Source organism: Saccostrea cucullata, unplaced genomic scaffold, assembly GCF_032062105.1.
Source record: "Saccostrea cucullata isolate Sc308-1 unplaced genomic scaffold, CSIRO_AGI_Scuc_v1 ctg171, whole genome shotgun sequence".
NCBI classification, from domain to species: Eukaryota; Metazoa; Mollusca; class Bivalvia; order Ostreida; family Ostreidae; genus Saccostrea; species Saccostrea cuccullata.
Window position 1 is genome coordinate 831,896 of NW_026926065.1, and position 18,689 is coordinate 850,584.

Here is an 18,689-nt window from a genome sequence, read left to right on the forward strand (position 1 = left end):
AAATTATATAAATTTTTGAAAGGGGGGTTGAAAGGTTTTTCAAACAGGGGATTGAAGGGAAAAAAGTTGTAATTATAATGTACGTTTTACATATACATGTAATTAAACAACTCGATGGGATATAGGATGAAGTATGGTTTTTAAACGTGGGAGGTTGATCAACCTCGGAAAAGTATTTGTATGGATTACCTGAAAGTTTTTGTAAAAGAAAGCAAAACATATCTCCGAACCCGAAAATCCTATTTTGTTAACGGGGTGGGGTTTCATTTTGTTTTCGCAACCAAATTTCATAATATATTACATTAGACTTTCAGTTAACATATCTATATTTCTATAGTAAAAACACAACAAAAAAATTGGGACTTCCTTCTTTCTGTTTCTTTTTTTGCAAATCCAAGGGTGGTGTGTGTGTGTTGGTGTACCCCCTCTGAATCCGCCACTGGTATCCGAGAGAGATAGAAAGAGAGAGAGAGAGAGAATTTATAAAATGGGGCTTTATGTTTCATACTGTCTTTTTAATAACCCCACAAGTAATTTTAAAATGAATTATTTTTCGTCTGTTTTTGTTACATAATTAGAGAATTTTTGTTATTATATACATTGTATATGAATATGTAACAGGTACATGTATATAGAAATCGCAGTGAATGTGTGACACAGGAATTTTAAAAGAACTGAGCCATGCAAATTTATAATATTAAAAAAATCAAGGAAGGATGTACATGTAATAGTGAAAATAGGGGGGGGGGGTCAACAATGATATGTGGGTTACGTCAGGACCAGGCACGTGTGTATACAGGTGTGTCATCTTGTGTTCAATCGCCTACGGGTGTAACTAATACAGGGTTCAGGCCTATGAGGTTATACGCTACCGACGTATTAAGACGATGTAATATTCTTTCGACATTATTATAGAATAAGAATAAATAGGAAATAGAAGTATAAAGTAAACACATTAGAATAATGTATTATCCATTACTATACTATCTAAATAAATTAAAACAATATACTTTCTTAGAACATGTCTTCCAAAAACGAGCATTTAACATTGGAATATTACTTTGATTTTATATATGTATGGACCTGCTTTGAGTGATTTGTTTGAAGAATTAAAGAATTATACAACATTTTAAGTAGAATTGGAAGAAATGCACCGTTTAACACCGTGCTGAAACACCGACTCGCACCGTGGATTAACTCCGTGTCGCACCGTGGACGAACATTGCCGCACTTTCTAGGCACCGTGTGCACACCGTGTCGCACCGTGGAGGAACATTATTGCAATTTTTAGGCACCGTGTCACACCGTGGATCGGAGACCGAACTTCAAAGACGCCGACGTTTCTAAAGTTCCACGGAAAAGCGTGGAACATAGGTCCACCGTGGCCGGTGGAATCCGGAAGAAACTCGTGAGCTGTACTGTATTTAAAAAATGGAGAGAAGACCCAGAGACCACGAAAAACGAACTTTTCCAAAATAAAATCCAAATGTGTGAATATGATGTTTCTTTGTCCTTTTAAAATCATCAGTGTGTGTGAAGCGGTGATAGCTCAGTCAGTTTGGCTATTTGTTCGGTGCACTGGAATCAAAAATTTTTTGGTTCGGGCCTGAGATGGGGCGTTATTTTTTTTTTTTATGCAAACAACTATTTTTTTGTCAGTTTTGTTTCATGCACTGATATACTAGTATTAAAATTTTGAATTAGATTAATTTTGGTTCAGTTTGGTTCTCGAGCGAAATCGATTCTAATCTTCTATTCTATATAATGTACATGTACACGTATCATGCATCTATATGCATTAAATATTTTAGGTGTTCATTTTTTTGTGAAACATTACTATGCTATAGTACCCCCTAGGAAAACGGACAAAAATGTTACAATCTCACACTTTCAAACTAATTGAAAAAAAGACAAACCTATGGGAGTGTTTTTAAACTCTGACAAACTATGTTCAGCCAACCAAATCATGGACATTTAAACCATAAATGTTTCGTACAAATGATTCCTGCAGATCACACGACAAATGCGCCCATCTTCTTTGGTGTTATGTTTTAAAAATCTTCTTCTCAAGAACCACTGTGCCAGGAAAGATGAAACTTATGGGGAAACATCCTCAGATAGTGTAGATTCAAGTTTGTTCAAATCATGACCCCCGGGGGTAGGGCAGGGCCAAACTGGCCAACCAAAGTTTTATATAGAAATATATAGGAAAATTCTTTAAAAATTTTTTTCTCAAGAATAGCAAGCCATAATTAATCATATTTATATGGAAGCATCCTCAGGTAGTGTAGATTCAAGTTTCTTCAAATCATGATCCCCGGGGGTAGGGCGGGGCCACAATGGCCAACCAAAGTTTTATATAGAAATATATAGGAAAACTCTTTAAAAATCTTCTCAAGAATAGCAAAACCTTAATTGCTCATATTTATATGGAAGCATCCTCAGATAGTGTAGATTCAAGTTTGTTCAAATTATGACCCGGGAGTAGGGCGGGGCCTAACTTTTGGATTTAAACTTTTCAATAGTAAACCAATTTCTACTTTTTCCAAGTCACAAGGCTCAGGTGAGCGATGTGGCCCATATGGGCCTCTTGTTGTGGATATATTATCTTTCTTGCAATCAACTGAGGATATAATAATGTTTTTGAAGTTCCAGTCAGTAAGTTCTTCAGTCAGCTGTTCATCGGCACGACATGTTTTACTTATGCAACTCCACTGAAACCTCTCAACATAATTTCATAAAACTTTGTTGTTAAACAACTGTGTAGATTTACAGGGAATTCTAATTTGATTTGTTTTTTCAGCAAGTTTTGGCCAAAATTACGTAATTATGCTACGGAAACAGTTTGTCAGTTAAACTCCTCTGAAACTGCTCAGCAGAAATTCATGTAACATTTTAGTTAATGTGGATACTGTGTACATGTGCATATTCACAGGAAATTCTGATTGAATGACATTCAATAATTTTCACAAATATCTGTATAAATGAAAAAAAAGGGGGGGGGGTATTATTTTTTGTTCGTAGATCATATAACATTGCCATTCATTATGTGTAGCATTATCAAGCAGTGAATGAGTATAATTATGTGAGCTTGTGCACTTTTTCTTTCATTCATTCAGACATTCAAGTTTTTGCTTTTATTGCTGAAATCTTTATGAGAAAGTGGTTAGCAGAATTAGGTAGTGATAAATGAATAAGGTTAATTACAATGTACGTTCAATTTGTTTTTTCCATTTATTTATGTATAGTATTTATGGTTATGCATTTTCAGGGTTTTCACTAACAACTTGGATGGCTAAGAGGGAGATTCCAATGGAATTACCCTTACCAGAGTATAGTCGCTTAGAGTTGTTTGAAGATCTTGGATTGGCCATGTATGTGAGGGAAAAATCTTGTAGTGAAAGCACCAATTTCAGTTCCTTGATAAATGGCTGGAATAAAGGTGATAAATTATGGTACAGAATTTGTTAAGTGAGTCATAATTTAATTGAATGTGTCCACATTTTCCTCTGATTTTCACTTTTGATTACAGAATGTCCATTTGACATACAAACAGAAGATTTACCAACAGAACTTGCTTGTCATATCCCCACCGCCTGTACTGCAGTGTATTGCTGTGCCAATGCCAGTACTCCATTCCAGAGATCCTTTTCCATCTTTCTTGATCTTGACCCTTGTGATAACAGGCTCTTGATTGGAATTGAGAATTTTATTCATAACATATCTATGTTTGATGTGGCATTTGGTGTGTACTTCCATTTATTATTCTATAATTTTGAATGCATGAAAATTTATTGATTATTTTTTTTAGTTTGAATAAGAGGGCATCGAAAGAGAGAGAATATACCTCTGCTAGCAAACATTTCAAAAATGTCCTAGCTCTATTGTCTTCTCTGCCAGGCCTAAACTAATTAATTTATTTGATAACAAAATCTGTTGAGATATGCTGATAGGAAAAAATACACAGTTGAACATCAAAATAGGGTTGAAATATACTAAGTCTGACAAATTGTGAGAATGCATTTAACCCATTTGAAATTTTTTCAATCGTATTTAATATTTTATCACTATACAGCTAACTTTCATATAAATTTTATTTCTAGGACAAGAAAACTACTTCCATTGGAAGGATATTATTAAACTCAGGTAACATGTGTCGAACTAATACATCTATTATTAATATGTTTTCTGTATTTGGAATTACTGTATATTCTGCCACAGCTGTAAAAAATTAAATGCTAAATTTTCTCCCAGACTTGATATTAAATTTAGTGAAGGAAACTTAAATTTATGCATGGGTATTATTAATCTTTTTAAGGGGACTCTTGGATGTGTATCATTGATTGTTGTTCTAATTGAACTTTAGATACAAAGTATATGATTTAAAAATGGAGAGGAAGTTCCAAGTTACTCTTCACATAAGATTTTGCTTGGAGCCAGGGGCCTCTTGTTTGTTTGAAACAGATGTCATCAAGCATGCTCTCTTACCAAAAAGAATTTGTAGTCTTTCCACTGGATTTGCTCAGAAGAGTAAGCAGGAATTCTTTGTGCAAAATTGGTTGAAAGTAGGGATCATGAAGAGTTTCTTTGCTTAACTTTGTCTTGTTGATATAAGCTTAAAATCACTGCAAATGCAACTGTATGCTGAAAAACTAAATGTAGTATACTGTATCTGTAGTAATGTAACTGATTCATATTTTTATTGACTGCAAACTGCAACTAAAAAGGGACATTAATGATGGGTTTCATGTTATCTGATAGTGATTAATCAGATTAATTGGCTATTTCAATATATTTGAATTTCATTATTTTGCTGCCATATAACCTAGATCTACATAAGATGTGGTTTGAGGGAAAATCATTACTCATTCTTTCAGTTCATAAGAAATAAAGAACTGAAGGTGAATTCATTCCAAAAGTTTTTATGGTCCATAATGATTTTATACCTTAATGCTCATTAAAATTAACTTGTATGACTTGTTGACTTCTCAACTTCACTGACTTGTAGACTTTTCCCTTGCTAAGTGGACTTCAGATCATAGCATCAACATGTCAGCAATATCAGAAGGAAATGCTGCTCTGCTGGAAGAACATCTGTTGATTTCACAATATTTGTCTCCCTACTCTTGTAGCAGAGAATCTGAAAATTACTTTTTTCATAAAAACTACTGGAATGATGGTATGCAATTTCAGTTTTCAGGAGAACTTTCATCATACTTTTAAAAAAGACTATTAAAAAAAAAAAAAAAAAAGCAGCAAAGAATTTATGTGTAAAATTAGAAAATTAATGAATATTCTTGTGCGATCTTTTTTTTTGTTGAATAATTATATTTTCATGCTATAAATATCATGCTTTGCAATTGCAAGAGCGCATTTCAAAATTTGAAGAAAAAAAATGCACTTATGAAGTGTTTGTGACTTTTTGTTTAGAATATAAGATAGAAGTGAAATAAAGTTATTAATTTCAGTGTGTGGAAAGGTTCATGGCATCACCCAGTTTACAGCCTCTGACAAAATCAACTGTTACCTGACTTCTAACTGTACAACAGTTACCTGTTGTATGTTTGACCGTGTGTTGTCTCGAAATATAGAAGTTAGACTAAGTATTGATTCCTGTAAATTCAACATGAGAGTAGAGATTGAAAAGCTTCATTTTGATATCAATCTTCTAACCATGAAATGGGGTATGTTGAAATATCATACCATTAATAAAGTCAACTGTTGAAGATGCAAATTTGACATTCTTCTTATCTTTAATCAATGATTTTAATTTTAAACTTCAATTTGTTTCCAGACAAACAACTAAAAATTGATATGTATGGAATTTATGAAATGAGGTATGTAACTATAAATGCATGCATAACTAGCTGGATAGGTGTGGGAAAAAACAGAAACTTAAATTTAGTCTTTTTCTCTTAAATTATTTTACTTTAAAAAAAAGATCTTTGATTGATTTTCTACACTGTCTACTTCATCTGAGACAAAGACTTAAATGAGTTTTTCTGACTAGAGTTTTTCTCTATGTCTATCCTTTCTAAATATCAAATGTTTGTCCCAAGGAAAAGATGAGATAATAATTAGGGCAACACTATTCACTTAACATAGGGATTTTCTGCAATAGAACTTTAAAGCTTTCTGTACAAGTCATCAATCAATCATAATGCTGACTTTTGATGACGTCTACCTTGGGAGATTCTGTCTTTTTTCAATGACCTCTTTTGAGAAAAAATAAATTTTTCGGTACATGGTTTATGTCACATTCTATGTTATTTTTTCAGCATACTGATGCACAATTTTTACAATGATCAGAAGTATCTTCTAAGTATGAACATCAGTCAGTGTATTTTCGGTACATGGTTTATGTCACATTCTATGTTATTTTTTCAGCATACTGATGCACAATTTTTACAATGATCAGAAGTATCTTCTAAGTATGAACATCAGTCAGTGTTACGAGCCAGAGAACTGTGAAGTCCACCATGTTCTTTTCAAAAATTCATTGATACCAAAAGCTGTGTGTGATTGGTCAAGGAATTTCCAGATTCAAGGTTTGTGAGTTGTCATGAATACTTTCATCTTCAATTCAGAAAATATTTATATTAATTTATGTGAAATTTCTTGGGGAAAAATGCTTTTTACAAAGCAGACAAAATGTTACCAGTTGTTTGAATTTGTTAGTCAATTTCTCAAACAAATTGATAGAGGAAAACATTTTTCTGTATCCTTCAGCATCTATAGGGATAATAATTATAGTGTATCCATTGCATTTTAATTTTTGCTAAGATTAAATGAGATTTGCATGTATTATGTTCATAAAAATTCAACCCACATAAAGCATAAAATGCTTTAAGATTTGTATATTTCTGGTGCATGAATAGCTAACTCAAAGGTGTTTGAAGCTTACAATTAACCAGACCTTATATATATTGATCTGTGAATGATTTAAGCCATATGTTAGTGTTCTTGATAAAATCCTACTTGTATTCACTATTGTCAAAAAATTACTATTCTGTTTTCTAGTTTTTGAAATGATCACTTATGGACTAGTTAATCTATGAGACTTAAATTAATCGATGATTGTATTTATTTATAGATTTCTCCCTAAACACATGGAAATTAAGCAATGGACTAAATATGTCTTTTGATGGAATAGAAAATCCTTACATATCACAGCTGATGGAAGAATTGGGTTTAACTGCCTACTCCAAGTACCCAATGTGTACTTTGTCTCCTGAAAATTCATCAGAAATATCAAAGGGATGGACAAGAGGTGAAATTAACATTAACAAATATATATTTTAGCTCACCTCAACGAAGTTGGGGGAGTTATGTGAAATATTCGGCGTCAGTGTCGGCGTCCCAGGTTAAATATTTTGGTGCAGTTTTCCCTTTAAGTAGTTCTATGCCCTACATTGATCAGATATGCTGGCAATATGCTTCAAGAGTGTTTCATTGTGTCAGTCAAGGTTACAGATGCTGCAATTTCAACTAAGAAATGACAAGGTTAATGTTTTTGGAGAAGGTTAACATTTTTGGTGCAGTTTTTGGTGTAGGTCTTATTTCCAAGTAACTTGCCTATGTTGACCAAACTTGCATGGGTGATACATCTAAGGATGCATACTATCAGGCTTGCTTCAGATGCTTCATCTGACCTACATTTTTAGGTCACCTGAGTAACTCAGGTGACCTATTGCTATCTGTTTTCGCCCATTGTCGTGCGTCGTGTGTTAACATTTGAACATTTTCAGCTTCTTCTCTGAAACCACTAAACCAATTTCAACCAAATTTGGTATGCAGCATCTATGGGTGAAGGGGAACAAAAATTGTGAATTTCATACCCCCCCCCCCCCCCCCCCCCCCCCCGGGCCTGAGGGGTGGGGCCAAAACCACTAAAATTATTGCAATCTTTAAAAATCTTCTTCTTTACTCCTGGACATCAAGCAGGCAAACTGTTAGCATGAAAGTAATAAGCATTGAGTCCTCTGCCAAAATTGTGAAATTCATGGCCCCAGGGTCAGGGGTTCCAGTGCTAGGGCGGGGCTTTATAGATTATATAGTGAAAATGCATTATTTCTTTGAAAATCTTCTTCTCTGCTTCTGGGTATTAAATAAACTAACTAAGTACATAGTTATGATGAGCAAGAGTGCCTCTTCCAGATTTGTGAATTTTATGGCCCTGGGTCAGGGGTTCTGGTGTTAGGGTGGGGCTCTATAGATTATATAGTGAAAATGCATTTATTCTCTGAAAATCTTCCTCACTGCTTCTGAGTATCAAATAAACTATTAAGCACAAAGTTATGATGAGCAAGAGTGCCTTTTCCAAAATTGTAAATTTATAGCCCCAGGGTCAGGAGTTCCAGTGTTAGGGTGGGGCTCTATAGATTATATAGTGAAAATGCATTTATTCTTTGAAAATCTTCTTCTCTTCTTCCAGGTTTTTAAATAAACTAACTAAGTACATAATTATGATGAGCAAGAGTGCCTCTTCCAGATTTTTGAATTTTATGGCCCCAAGGTCAGGGGTTCTGGTGTTAGGGCGGGGCTCTATAGATTATATAGTGAAAATGCATTTATTCTTTGAAAATCTTCTTTTCTGCTTCTGGATTTTTTAATAAACGAACTAAGTACATAGTTATGATGAGCAAGAGTGCCTTTTCCAAAATTGTAAATTTATAGCCCCAGGGTCAGGAGTTCCAGTGTTAGGGTGGGGCTCTATATTTTATTATAAATAACTCTATAATTTATTCTTTGAAAATCTTCTTCTCTGCTTCTGGCTTTTTAAATAAACTAGCTAAGTACATAGTTATGATGAGCAAGAGTGCCTCTTCCAGATTTGTGAATTTTATGGCCCCAGGGTCAGGGGTTCTGGTATTAGGGCGGGGCTCTATAGATTATATAGTGAAAATGCATTTATTCTCTGAAAATCTTTTTTTCTGCTTCTGAGTATTAAATAAACTAATTAAGCACAAAGTTATGATGAGCAAGCTTAAGAGTGCCTTTTCCAAAAGTGTAAATTTTATAGCCCCAGAGTCAGGGGTTCTAGTGTTAGGGCGGGCTCTATTGATTATATAGTGAAAATTCATTTATTCTTTGAAAATCTTCTCTGCTTCTGAGTATTAATCAAACTAACTAAGCACATTGTTAAGATAAGCAAAAGTGCCTTTTCCAAAATTGTGAATTTTATTGCCCCAGGATCAGGGGTTCAGGTGTTAGGGCTCTTTTGATTATTCAGTAAAAATACATTAATTCTTTGAAAATATTTTCCTTTGCTTCTGGGTTTATGCCAGTGATCCAAGTATATATATTTATAATGAAGAAAGGTGCATCTAGCAAAATGATTATTTTTTATGCCCCCCCCCCTCCTGGGTCAAGGGTGGGGTGGGGGGGGGAGTTACATAGTCTGAAAACAAATTAATGCTTTGAAATCTGCTCTTTGGTATTAATCAACCATTTATGATAAAATTTGCAAAATTTTGAAATATGTGGCCCCAGGGTCAGTGGTTCTTTTGGGGTGAGGTGCACAACTGGTTAAAAAGTGGAAGAACATTTTCTCTTTGTAACTCAGATCTACCTCTGGGTATTGAATAAGTAGAGTAAGCATGCCAAGTTTTTTAATTATGATAAGCAATGGTGCCTCTTTCAAAATTGCAAATTGTGAATTTAATGGCCTCTGGTTTAAAACATGAACCAAATTTGATTGTTTGAAAGTTGTTACACAATACTCAGGTGACCTATAAGGCCTGTGGGCCTCTTGTCTAGATAAGTGAACAGGTTAAAGTTTTGGTGCAGGTCCATTCTAAAGTAACTATAAACCCTATATTGATCAAACTTGCATGGGTGATACATCTAAAGATGCATACTACCAGGCTTGCTTCAGATGCTGGATCTGACGTACATTTTCCAGATGAGTGAACAGGTTAAATTTCATAGTTTGGGTGAGTACACAATGGGGGGCTTAAGTTTTATATGATAATAATATATAGGAAAAAAATTTAAAAATCTTCTCAAGAACAGCAAAACCATAAGTCACTTTTATATGGAAGCATCCTCATGTAGTGTAAATTCATTTTTAGCTCACCTGAGCTGAAGGCTCAAGTGAGCTTTTCTGATCACATTTTGTCCGTCGTCCGTCTGTCTGTCCGTCTGTAAACTTTTCACATTTTCGACTTCTTCTCAAGAACCACTGGGCCAATTTTGACCAAACTTGGTACAAAGCATCCTTAGGTAAAGGGGAATTTAAATTGTTAAAATGAAGGGACATATCCCCTCGCAAGGGGAGATAATCAAGAAAAGACAAAAATAGGGTTGGGTCATTATAAAATCTTCTTCTCAAGAACCACTGGGCCAGTAAAGCTGAAACTTACGTGGAAGCATCCTGGGGTAGTGTAGATTCTAAATTGTTCAAATCATGACCCCCGGGGGAAGGGCGGGGCCACAATGGGGAATCAAAGTTTTATATAGAAAATATATAGGAAAAATCTTTGAAAATCTTCTTCTCAAGAACCACTGGGCCAGAAAAGCTGAAACTTATGTGGAAGCATCCTGGTATAGTGTAGATTCTAAATTGTTCACATCATGACCCCCGGGGGAAGGGCGGGGCCACAATGGGGAATCAAAGTTTTTAAGAATATATATAGAAATATATAGGAAAAATCTTTGAAAATCTTCTTCTCAAGAACCACTGGGCCAGAAAAAGTGAAGCTTATGTGGAAGCATTCTGGGGTAGTGTAAATTCTAAATTGTAGGAATCATGACCCCCGGGGGAAGGGCGGGGCCATTATAGGGAATCAGTTTTACATAGAAATATATAGGAAAAATCTTTGAAAATCTTCTTCTCAGGAACCACTGGGCCAAAAAAGCTGAAACATATGTGCCCATGGAAGGATCATGGGGTAGTGTAGATTTCAAAATGTCTATATTATGATCAGTGGGGTAGGATGGGGATGCATTATGTATAACAAGGGGGAAATCTGGTAAAGAACAGAATGGTCAAAGCTTCTCAGGTGAGCGATGTGGCCCATAGGCCTCTTGTTTTTCTTTTCAAAACATGACCTCCAGGGGTGGCAACAATGGTAGATCAAATTTTTACATAGGAAAATTTAGGGGGAAAAAATGCTGCTCATGAACAGCAAAGCATGCTTTTTTCTAGCCAATATGTTCAGATGAGCCAGGATCCCTGGGTCTCTTGTTAAACCCCCTGCTTGAAAAGCAGGAGGGTACTAGTATTGAGTGTTGGGGGTGTCCATCTGTGCGCTTATCTGTCTATCTGAATGTCTCTCTGTTACACTTGGGGGTACCCATCTCTTATCTGCAACTTCTCTTATACCATTGAATGAGCTTTAATAAGACTATAGATTTGTTTTATTAATTTGAAAGATTGTTTTTGAAATTATTTTTTTTTGAACAGGTTGTGCAATGAACATCAGCTTACCCACTCTGGACCCTAGTGTAAACTGTGATCTGTTATCCTCCTGTACTGGAGTGAGATGTTGTGTGCATGCTTCACTTCTGAAGAGGAACTATGAAATCTCCTTCAACATTGACCACTGTACCAGTAGCCTTAGCATACAAATAGAACAAGTCTTCCACAACCAAACTCTGGCTGGAATGCAGTGGGGTGAGTATGAACTACTGATTTGTAGACTATGAGCTTACAAACAAACATTGAGATATAATGTGTTCTACAATGTTGGTTTATTTACTGACAGTTTTCATTGTTACATTTCATTGTTTCATTTTGCACAGGAAAAATTCATGAGTTCAAATTATTTGGAGTATACAGAATAAGGTAAGAGGAGTTTTGAATCAAAAGGATGAATATTAAGTTTCATATTTTTGAAGGGTAAATTTGTTTATTTTGGTGCTTTTCTGTTCTTTTATTTGTGTGTACTTTCAATTTTAGATACAGTGTATCAGATATCCCAGAGGAGAACTTGTATCTAGTGTCAATGGATGTGATGGATTGCTATGAATCAACAGACCCTCAATGCAAGTCAACTTCGGTGTTTACAGTGCTGGACAAAACTGCATTCCCTAAGGCCATTTGCTCCTGGAATCGAGGATTTGTCAAAACAAGTGAGTAAAGATGATTTCATAATTCTTCATATTATGGAAAATGTTTCATCTGTATTTTGCTCATTTTCTTTCTTTTATTCTAGATTTTTCTTTGAATGCATGGCTGGTGGAAAATTCACTTAAAAATTTGACAGAACTGATGAATAAGGATTATAAATTGTCTAAGCTGTTAGATGAACTGTCCATATCTCAGTACTTCGAAACAACTTCGTGCAGTCCTACATCTACCATGGCTGTTGAGGGATGGACTTCATGTAAACATTAAATCTCACAAACCTTTTCAATTTAATTTCTATATTCTATTAAACTTTTATGCACTTAAAGAACTATATGCGGTATATTGCATATATTTGCCCCCACAAAAGTCATATTTTGAAAACTTCCTGAAATGTGCTGAATTCAATAAATTGTATGAGAAATATAAATTAACAGAAAATATTATAGTGTCAAAGCAGTGTATTCACAATTTTTGTTTTTATGACGTCACAAACTAGTCCCGATTTTATATCCTTTTTCAGAAAGAGGACAAAATGGACAAAATTTCAACAATTTTAGCTTTAAAATTTATAGAGCACAAGTTTGTTCAGGAACAGTATTGACATATTTCATTGATATTATCATTCTACACATTATATCAAAATATTGATCCTGAACACACATGCGCTCGGTGACTTTTACTCAAAATATCGACGAAATGTGTTCCTTTTTCTGTAAAATTCATAAAAAACTGAAATTTACGTCATGTTTGTGACGTCATTACGTACATATGGCGTCATTACTTATGAAAATATTCAGTGCTTTGAAGTCAGCATATACTCCCCTGTTTAAGAACTTAATTAAATATATCTCCATCAAAGTTTGATTTGGGGGGCAAATATTGGTTATTACCGAAAAAAGTTCTTTGTAAGAAATACATTTGATTACTAGTGTACCAGAATGAAGGATATGGAGATAACATACAGTATTCAATATCAAATTCCATAAAACAATACAAAATAAGAGCAGAGCAAACACTAGACCTCTTAAACATCAGAGAAGGGATCAGGTGCCATAGAGGAGTGAGCATCCTCTGCTGACCGGTCACACCTGCCATGTTCTCCCTGTCATGATCGGGAAATAACGCAAAAATCCGTCATCAATTCAGTACATAAATAATGGACTAACAATTGGTATGAAAAATGTCAGTCAGTATTTGACTCGATAAATTGTATTTGGAGACAAGGTCATTATAACGACCAAAGAACTTCTGACATGATGACTTTGAATGAGACTGCTGATATTTTTGTTTCATCAACTTGTTTGTCAATAATTTACCTCGTTTTAGAAAATGATAATACATAGAGCATGCTCTTGTGTATCAAATCAACTGAGATATATAAACACCATATGCAGATGATGAAGGTATATTGCAGCATAAGTAAGGGAAGTTGACAATAGAAAAGTCATCACGTTTATCATAAAGCTTGATTGTTAGATTACCAAATAACGTCTTTTTCAATATCCAAGAATGAAACAGATGTGTCAGACTCTGTGGTATCTTTTATCTCAAGCTTACCAGGATATATCATATCAACATATATAGGAAAGGAAATTACCATTGTTAATTGACAATACGTTGCCGATATATATCTAAATGGTGAGTTGAAGGCCTCAGCAAGTGTTTTCTTCTTTTCACACATAAGATTTTGCACAAATTCTGCTTCATATGAATACAAAATCTATTATTATGCCCCTCTCTGAAGTAGGGAAGGGATTATATTGCTTTGCTTCTCTCTGTTGGTCATTAGGTGTATTTTTATCCACCAATAGTCTATGTTCATTTTCTTTGCTGAGGTTGGACATACTGAAATGAAATTTTATATACAGATTTCTTTTTCTATAATCTTAAAATATCTAGTCCAGGATTTTTTGTTTTGGGTTGGATCAAGCAATTTTTTCTGAAGATGTCCCTTGGATTAAAAAAAATTCCAATAATTTACAATCCCGTTCATTTTCTTTGCAGAGGTTGCACATACTAAATTGAAAATAGATATTCAGATTTTTTCATTTCCATATACCAGTACACTTCCTTTAATGTATACTGCCCGTAATTAAGGCTTGTGCACCCTATTATTTATGTCCAAGAGGTTGGGGCATGAGTGTTTCACAAACATCTCTTGTTTTACTTTTGTAGCATGTATAAAAACTGTTCTAAAACCTAGGATCTTGGGAGGCATTTGTCATTTAAAGAATGATTGCACCTCATCAGAATGTTGTCTTGAAGTCGACTTCGTAAGGCACAGCTTTAAGACCTTCTTAAACATCGATCCCTGTAATTCAGTCCTTAATGTTGGAATTGAAAAGTTCAGGAGAAATATATCACTTGTGGATTACCAGTTTGGTTAGTTGTTTGCTCTTTTTGAAATAAAATTCTTGTAAAATAATTATTTTAATACACCCATATCAAAATTTAATTAAAATAATTGTAAATTTTCTTTTTTTAATCAGGAAAGCTTGAGAAACATTGGCTTGGAGGAGTGGCAAGAATGGAGTAAGTTTATTGAATCATTACTGTCACAGTGATTAATTTGCTTCACAAAGATTATATAAACCTAAACTAATCATTCTTTTTTCTGTCCGTCTGTTAGCAAATTATGTGATATTTCCAAAGTCTGTGCTTATTAATGAGTCAGACATAAAGTAAATTAAATGGTTTATTTCTGTTGATGATAAAAGACAGTATTTAGCTCACATCACAACAATGTTAGGAGAGCTTATGTCTTATACCTGGGCTGCATCAGCATTCAAGATCATTGGAGCAGATTTCTTGGTACATGTACTATCATATAATGTTTGGTTATATTTGTCTCTTTGTCAATTGTACATGTACCCTAAACAATGGCATTTATTTATTTGAATTTTTCAAAACAAATTTTAGTTGTTATATTTAGTTAAGATGAAAATGGTTACAGCATCAGATCAAGTCAGTATTTTTACCTTGTCAGATCAAAGGTTAAAAAGAAATATGCTACCAATTATGTCCTAGTCTTGCCATGTTTAAGATAAATCTTTCTGACAAAGTTTGCTAAATTGTGAATGTTTTCAAATGATATTAGCATGTATATCTGTTGTAGTAGTATGCTAGTCTGGCTGTAAATGTTCTTTTTATTTTTAACAAAATTCTTCAAACATTTTTATGGGCATTATAGATTTTTCTTTGCATTGCAACACTTTGTGGAGATGAAATTGGAAAATTTTTAATTTAATAAAGCATCTTTATTGCCTTTTTTAAAAACTTGTATTCTTCATTGCTCTGTTTTTGTAAATTCAGCTTCTCTATAGAGGATATGTATGGAGAGCGATTATATCTGGTAAACCTAAACATCAGTTTCTGTTTTGAATCGGATGGAGATTGCTACCAAACTACTACAGTTTTTAATGAAACTTTGCTACCCAAGCAACTTTGCCACTGGGATGAATCTCTAGGTAAGTATACCTAACAATCATATGTCCTTTTTTACAATCATGAAATGGTATTATATGTTTCCAGCAAAAAAAACCATACTGTATAAGCAGAATTTTTAGAGAGGATTTAATTTTGGCATTATTAACGAGGGTTCTGAGGTTGCTAAAATTAAATATCACTAAAAATAAACTGTTTAATTTGTTATATCTTCGTAGTGAGCCTTTTAAAATTGCTAAAATTGCTTCTTGCCAAAAATAAAATACATGTACCATATTTTAACGAGAAATCGCTTAATTTTTGTCTCGCTTAAATTACCTCTTATATGGTAACTATAAACTTTCCAGTTAGCTCTATGCCCTTCCATTGAAAAGTTTAACCTTTTTAAAGATATTTTAGATGGGCCATGTTGAGCCAGATCTTTTATAATTTTGGAATTAATCTTCTTAAAATAATTTTTAAATAGCATTCTCATTGAGTCGCTGGAAAAATGAGCACAGTATTCAAGATGGAGAAAAGCTTCCTGACTGGGCTAAATATTTACTGCTTGAAGAGTTGGACATTGCTCAGTATATTGAAACAGATCAGTGTAAACGAGGAGAAGGATTTTATTCGTCTACCATGCTTAGTTCAGCCAATACAGGATTTAATCTCAATTCCTCTAGTTCTTCACAATGTGAGTAATATTGCATGCAAAGTTAAAGTAGGCTTTTTGTATCGTGGTTCGCAAAAAATGGCTATTAGTTTTCTTTCCCCTTGCAAAGATATAAGGTGGGTTACATATAAGAATCAATTGTCCAGCTTTCTGACCAGCTGTCTGACTATTCATCCTTTCAGTCATGTCCAGGCCATAACCACCTGACTCTAGAAAAATTAAGGTTTTCTTAAAAGAAAATAGAAAATATAAATATTTAATAATGGAAATGGGTAACCAATTATTTTTAAAATTAATAATGGAAATTGGTAACCAGTGTGATGCTTGCTCCAGAATTTAAGCCATATGACAATGCATTGCTTTGTGTTTTTTTAGGGGACTCTTTTTGTAGACAGTCCAATTATAAAAGATTTTTCTCCAGTGAGGAAATGTAATGGAAAATGAACTCTTTGATAACAAAGATTTCACAGTGCTTCATTGCAAGAGATTTATTTGAGAGAATAAGTTTATCTTTTTCCTTCACCTACTCACAGTATAGGTATTCCACTAATATAGTACAAGTGTGAGAAATCATTTCCAGTCTATTATGAAGAAAAGTTGGAAGTACATATGAAAAGTTTGAAGTACATATGTATTTCACTTAAATATAACTTATGTATGTGTCATAACCTTGACCCAAGGTCATTCTTGCAAGTCTGAGGTCACTGATAGAAAAAGCATAAAATTTTTATGCAGATCTTAACACTTTATGTGAAATGATCAGAAGTTAATGGTTCAAACAAATAATGCTTATGAACTTAGGGTATGTCATAACCTTAATATAAGGTCATTATGGCAAGTTCAAGGTCATTGAATTTGACAGAAAGTGAAAAATTCATTTCTGGTGCATAACTTTTTAATTAAGAAACGATTGAAGTTCATGCTTCACACAAAGGTTGCTTAATTGCGACTAGAGAAGGTGTCATGTTCTTGAACCAGGTCACTTTTTTTGCAAGTTCAAGGTGACTTGAAAAAAAAATGTACTGTAAACATGGAAGTGTTCAGATGGGGGAATTTTTTGTGAGAAAAAAGTTACAGAAATTTTACCAAAAATACAAAGATTTAGAAAATTTTTGGGTCAAGAATAGAGTATAGGTAAATTTAACAAGTATTCTTTTTAGTGTGTCAGTTGGCTGTAGATCTGGAAAACAACCCACTGACCTTAGATTCCGCCAGACGAGTGACCTGTTATGTACCCAGCCTCTGTACCGCTGTAGACTGTTGTGTAGATGTCTCCTCACTGGACATGTCATTCCATACCTACATCTCCATTGATCCTTGTCAGTTTATGCTCAAGATTGGAATAGAAAAGTACAGCTTCCAGAGGTCACTCAATCAGTATACATTTGGTAAGTATAGTCTGCAATAGTCTTTATTGAGTTTATGTGAACTATACTGAGAGGAAAGTGAAATGCAGAGTAAAATTCTGAACAGAACTTTATACAAGGTATTTTATTTACCTGTATGTTTATGAATGAAAATGTCAGAAATCACAAGTTTTTTTCTCATTGATCAATCAACACTAGATGATAAAAAAAAATAAATGAGAGATTCAGGCTGACTAAAATATGAGATATTTTTCAAAATTAGCTCAATTGAAAAAAATTAAAATTTAGAATGAAAACAGTGAATTCATAATTTATTTTTAATACCTCCCCAGTTAAACTTAAATAATTAGTTATACTGACATGTAAGAAAACAGATGTTGGCAAATTAAGTTTGAATAACAAAGTCTGCATTCCCACAAAAAAGCAATGTAGATGTGCACAATTTATTATTTAGTATAGATTTAATAATTGCCATTTTAAATTCCGATTTATGTTCATCCTTTCTTTCTTTAAAGGAGATGATGGTTTGTTTTCCTTTGCTGGGATCTTAAAACTTATGTAAGATTTTTAATTTTGATTTTTTAGCTCTATTTGTCATAGGCCAGAAAAGCTTATGCAATAGTAAGGTGTCTGTCATTTGTCCATCTAGCTAGCTGTTCAGCCATCCGTCTGTCTGTAAACAATTTTTCAAAATGCTACTCCTCCTACAGTTTTGGTCTGATTTTAATTATACTACGTATTGGGCATAACACAATAATAGTAGACTACTCTAAGATACATAATGTAGTGCATTAATTTTTGATTTAGATGAATGGTTACTAAAAATAGAAATTTATATGAAATACCTTTAAAAAGCTACTCCTCCTACAGTTTTGGTCTGATTTCAATATAACTTAGCACATAAGTAGACTACACTAAAGTTCATAATTTGGTGCATCTATTTTCGATTTCAATGAAGAATATTGCCATGGTAACTAAAAATGAAATTCCTCTCAAACTCTTTTCCTCCTACAGTTTTGGTCTGATTTAAATATAACTGGGCACACAAGTTGTCTACACTAAGATACATGATTTAGTGTGTGCATTTTTCATGAATGATGTCGCTATGGTTACTAAAAATAGAAAATTTTGTGAAAATTTCTTTAAAATG

General features: G+C 33.8%; 1 protein-coding gene across 1 annotated transcript in view; it reads left to right on the plus strand.

The window, feature by feature from the left end:
• The window catches only part of LOC134270608 (uncharacterized), a 226,690-nt gene that overhangs the window by 138,752 nt on the left and 69,249 nt on the right, over positions 1–18,689 (plus strand). The window contains 19 exon segments of the mRNA XM_062752837.1: positions 3,272–3,442; positions 3,533–3,745; positions 4,104–4,146; positions 4,367–4,530; positions 5,009–5,179; positions 5,469–5,684; positions 5,795–5,837; positions 6,388–6,548; positions 7,094–7,270; positions 11,408–11,617; positions 11,746–11,788; positions 11,903–12,075; positions 12,159–12,329; positions 14,249–14,455; positions 14,563–14,605; positions 15,386–15,540; positions 15,984–16,193; positions 17,333–17,560; positions 18,055–18,097. Of these exon segments, the coding sequence (XP_062608821.1) occupies positions 3,272–3,442; positions 3,533–3,745; positions 4,104–4,146; positions 4,367–4,530; positions 5,009–5,179; positions 5,469–5,684; positions 5,795–5,837; positions 6,388–6,548; positions 7,094–7,270; positions 11,408–11,617; positions 11,746–11,788; positions 11,903–12,075; positions 12,159–12,329; positions 14,249–14,455; positions 14,563–14,605; positions 15,386–15,540; positions 15,984–16,193; positions 17,333–17,560; positions 18,055–18,097 (2,842 nt within the window).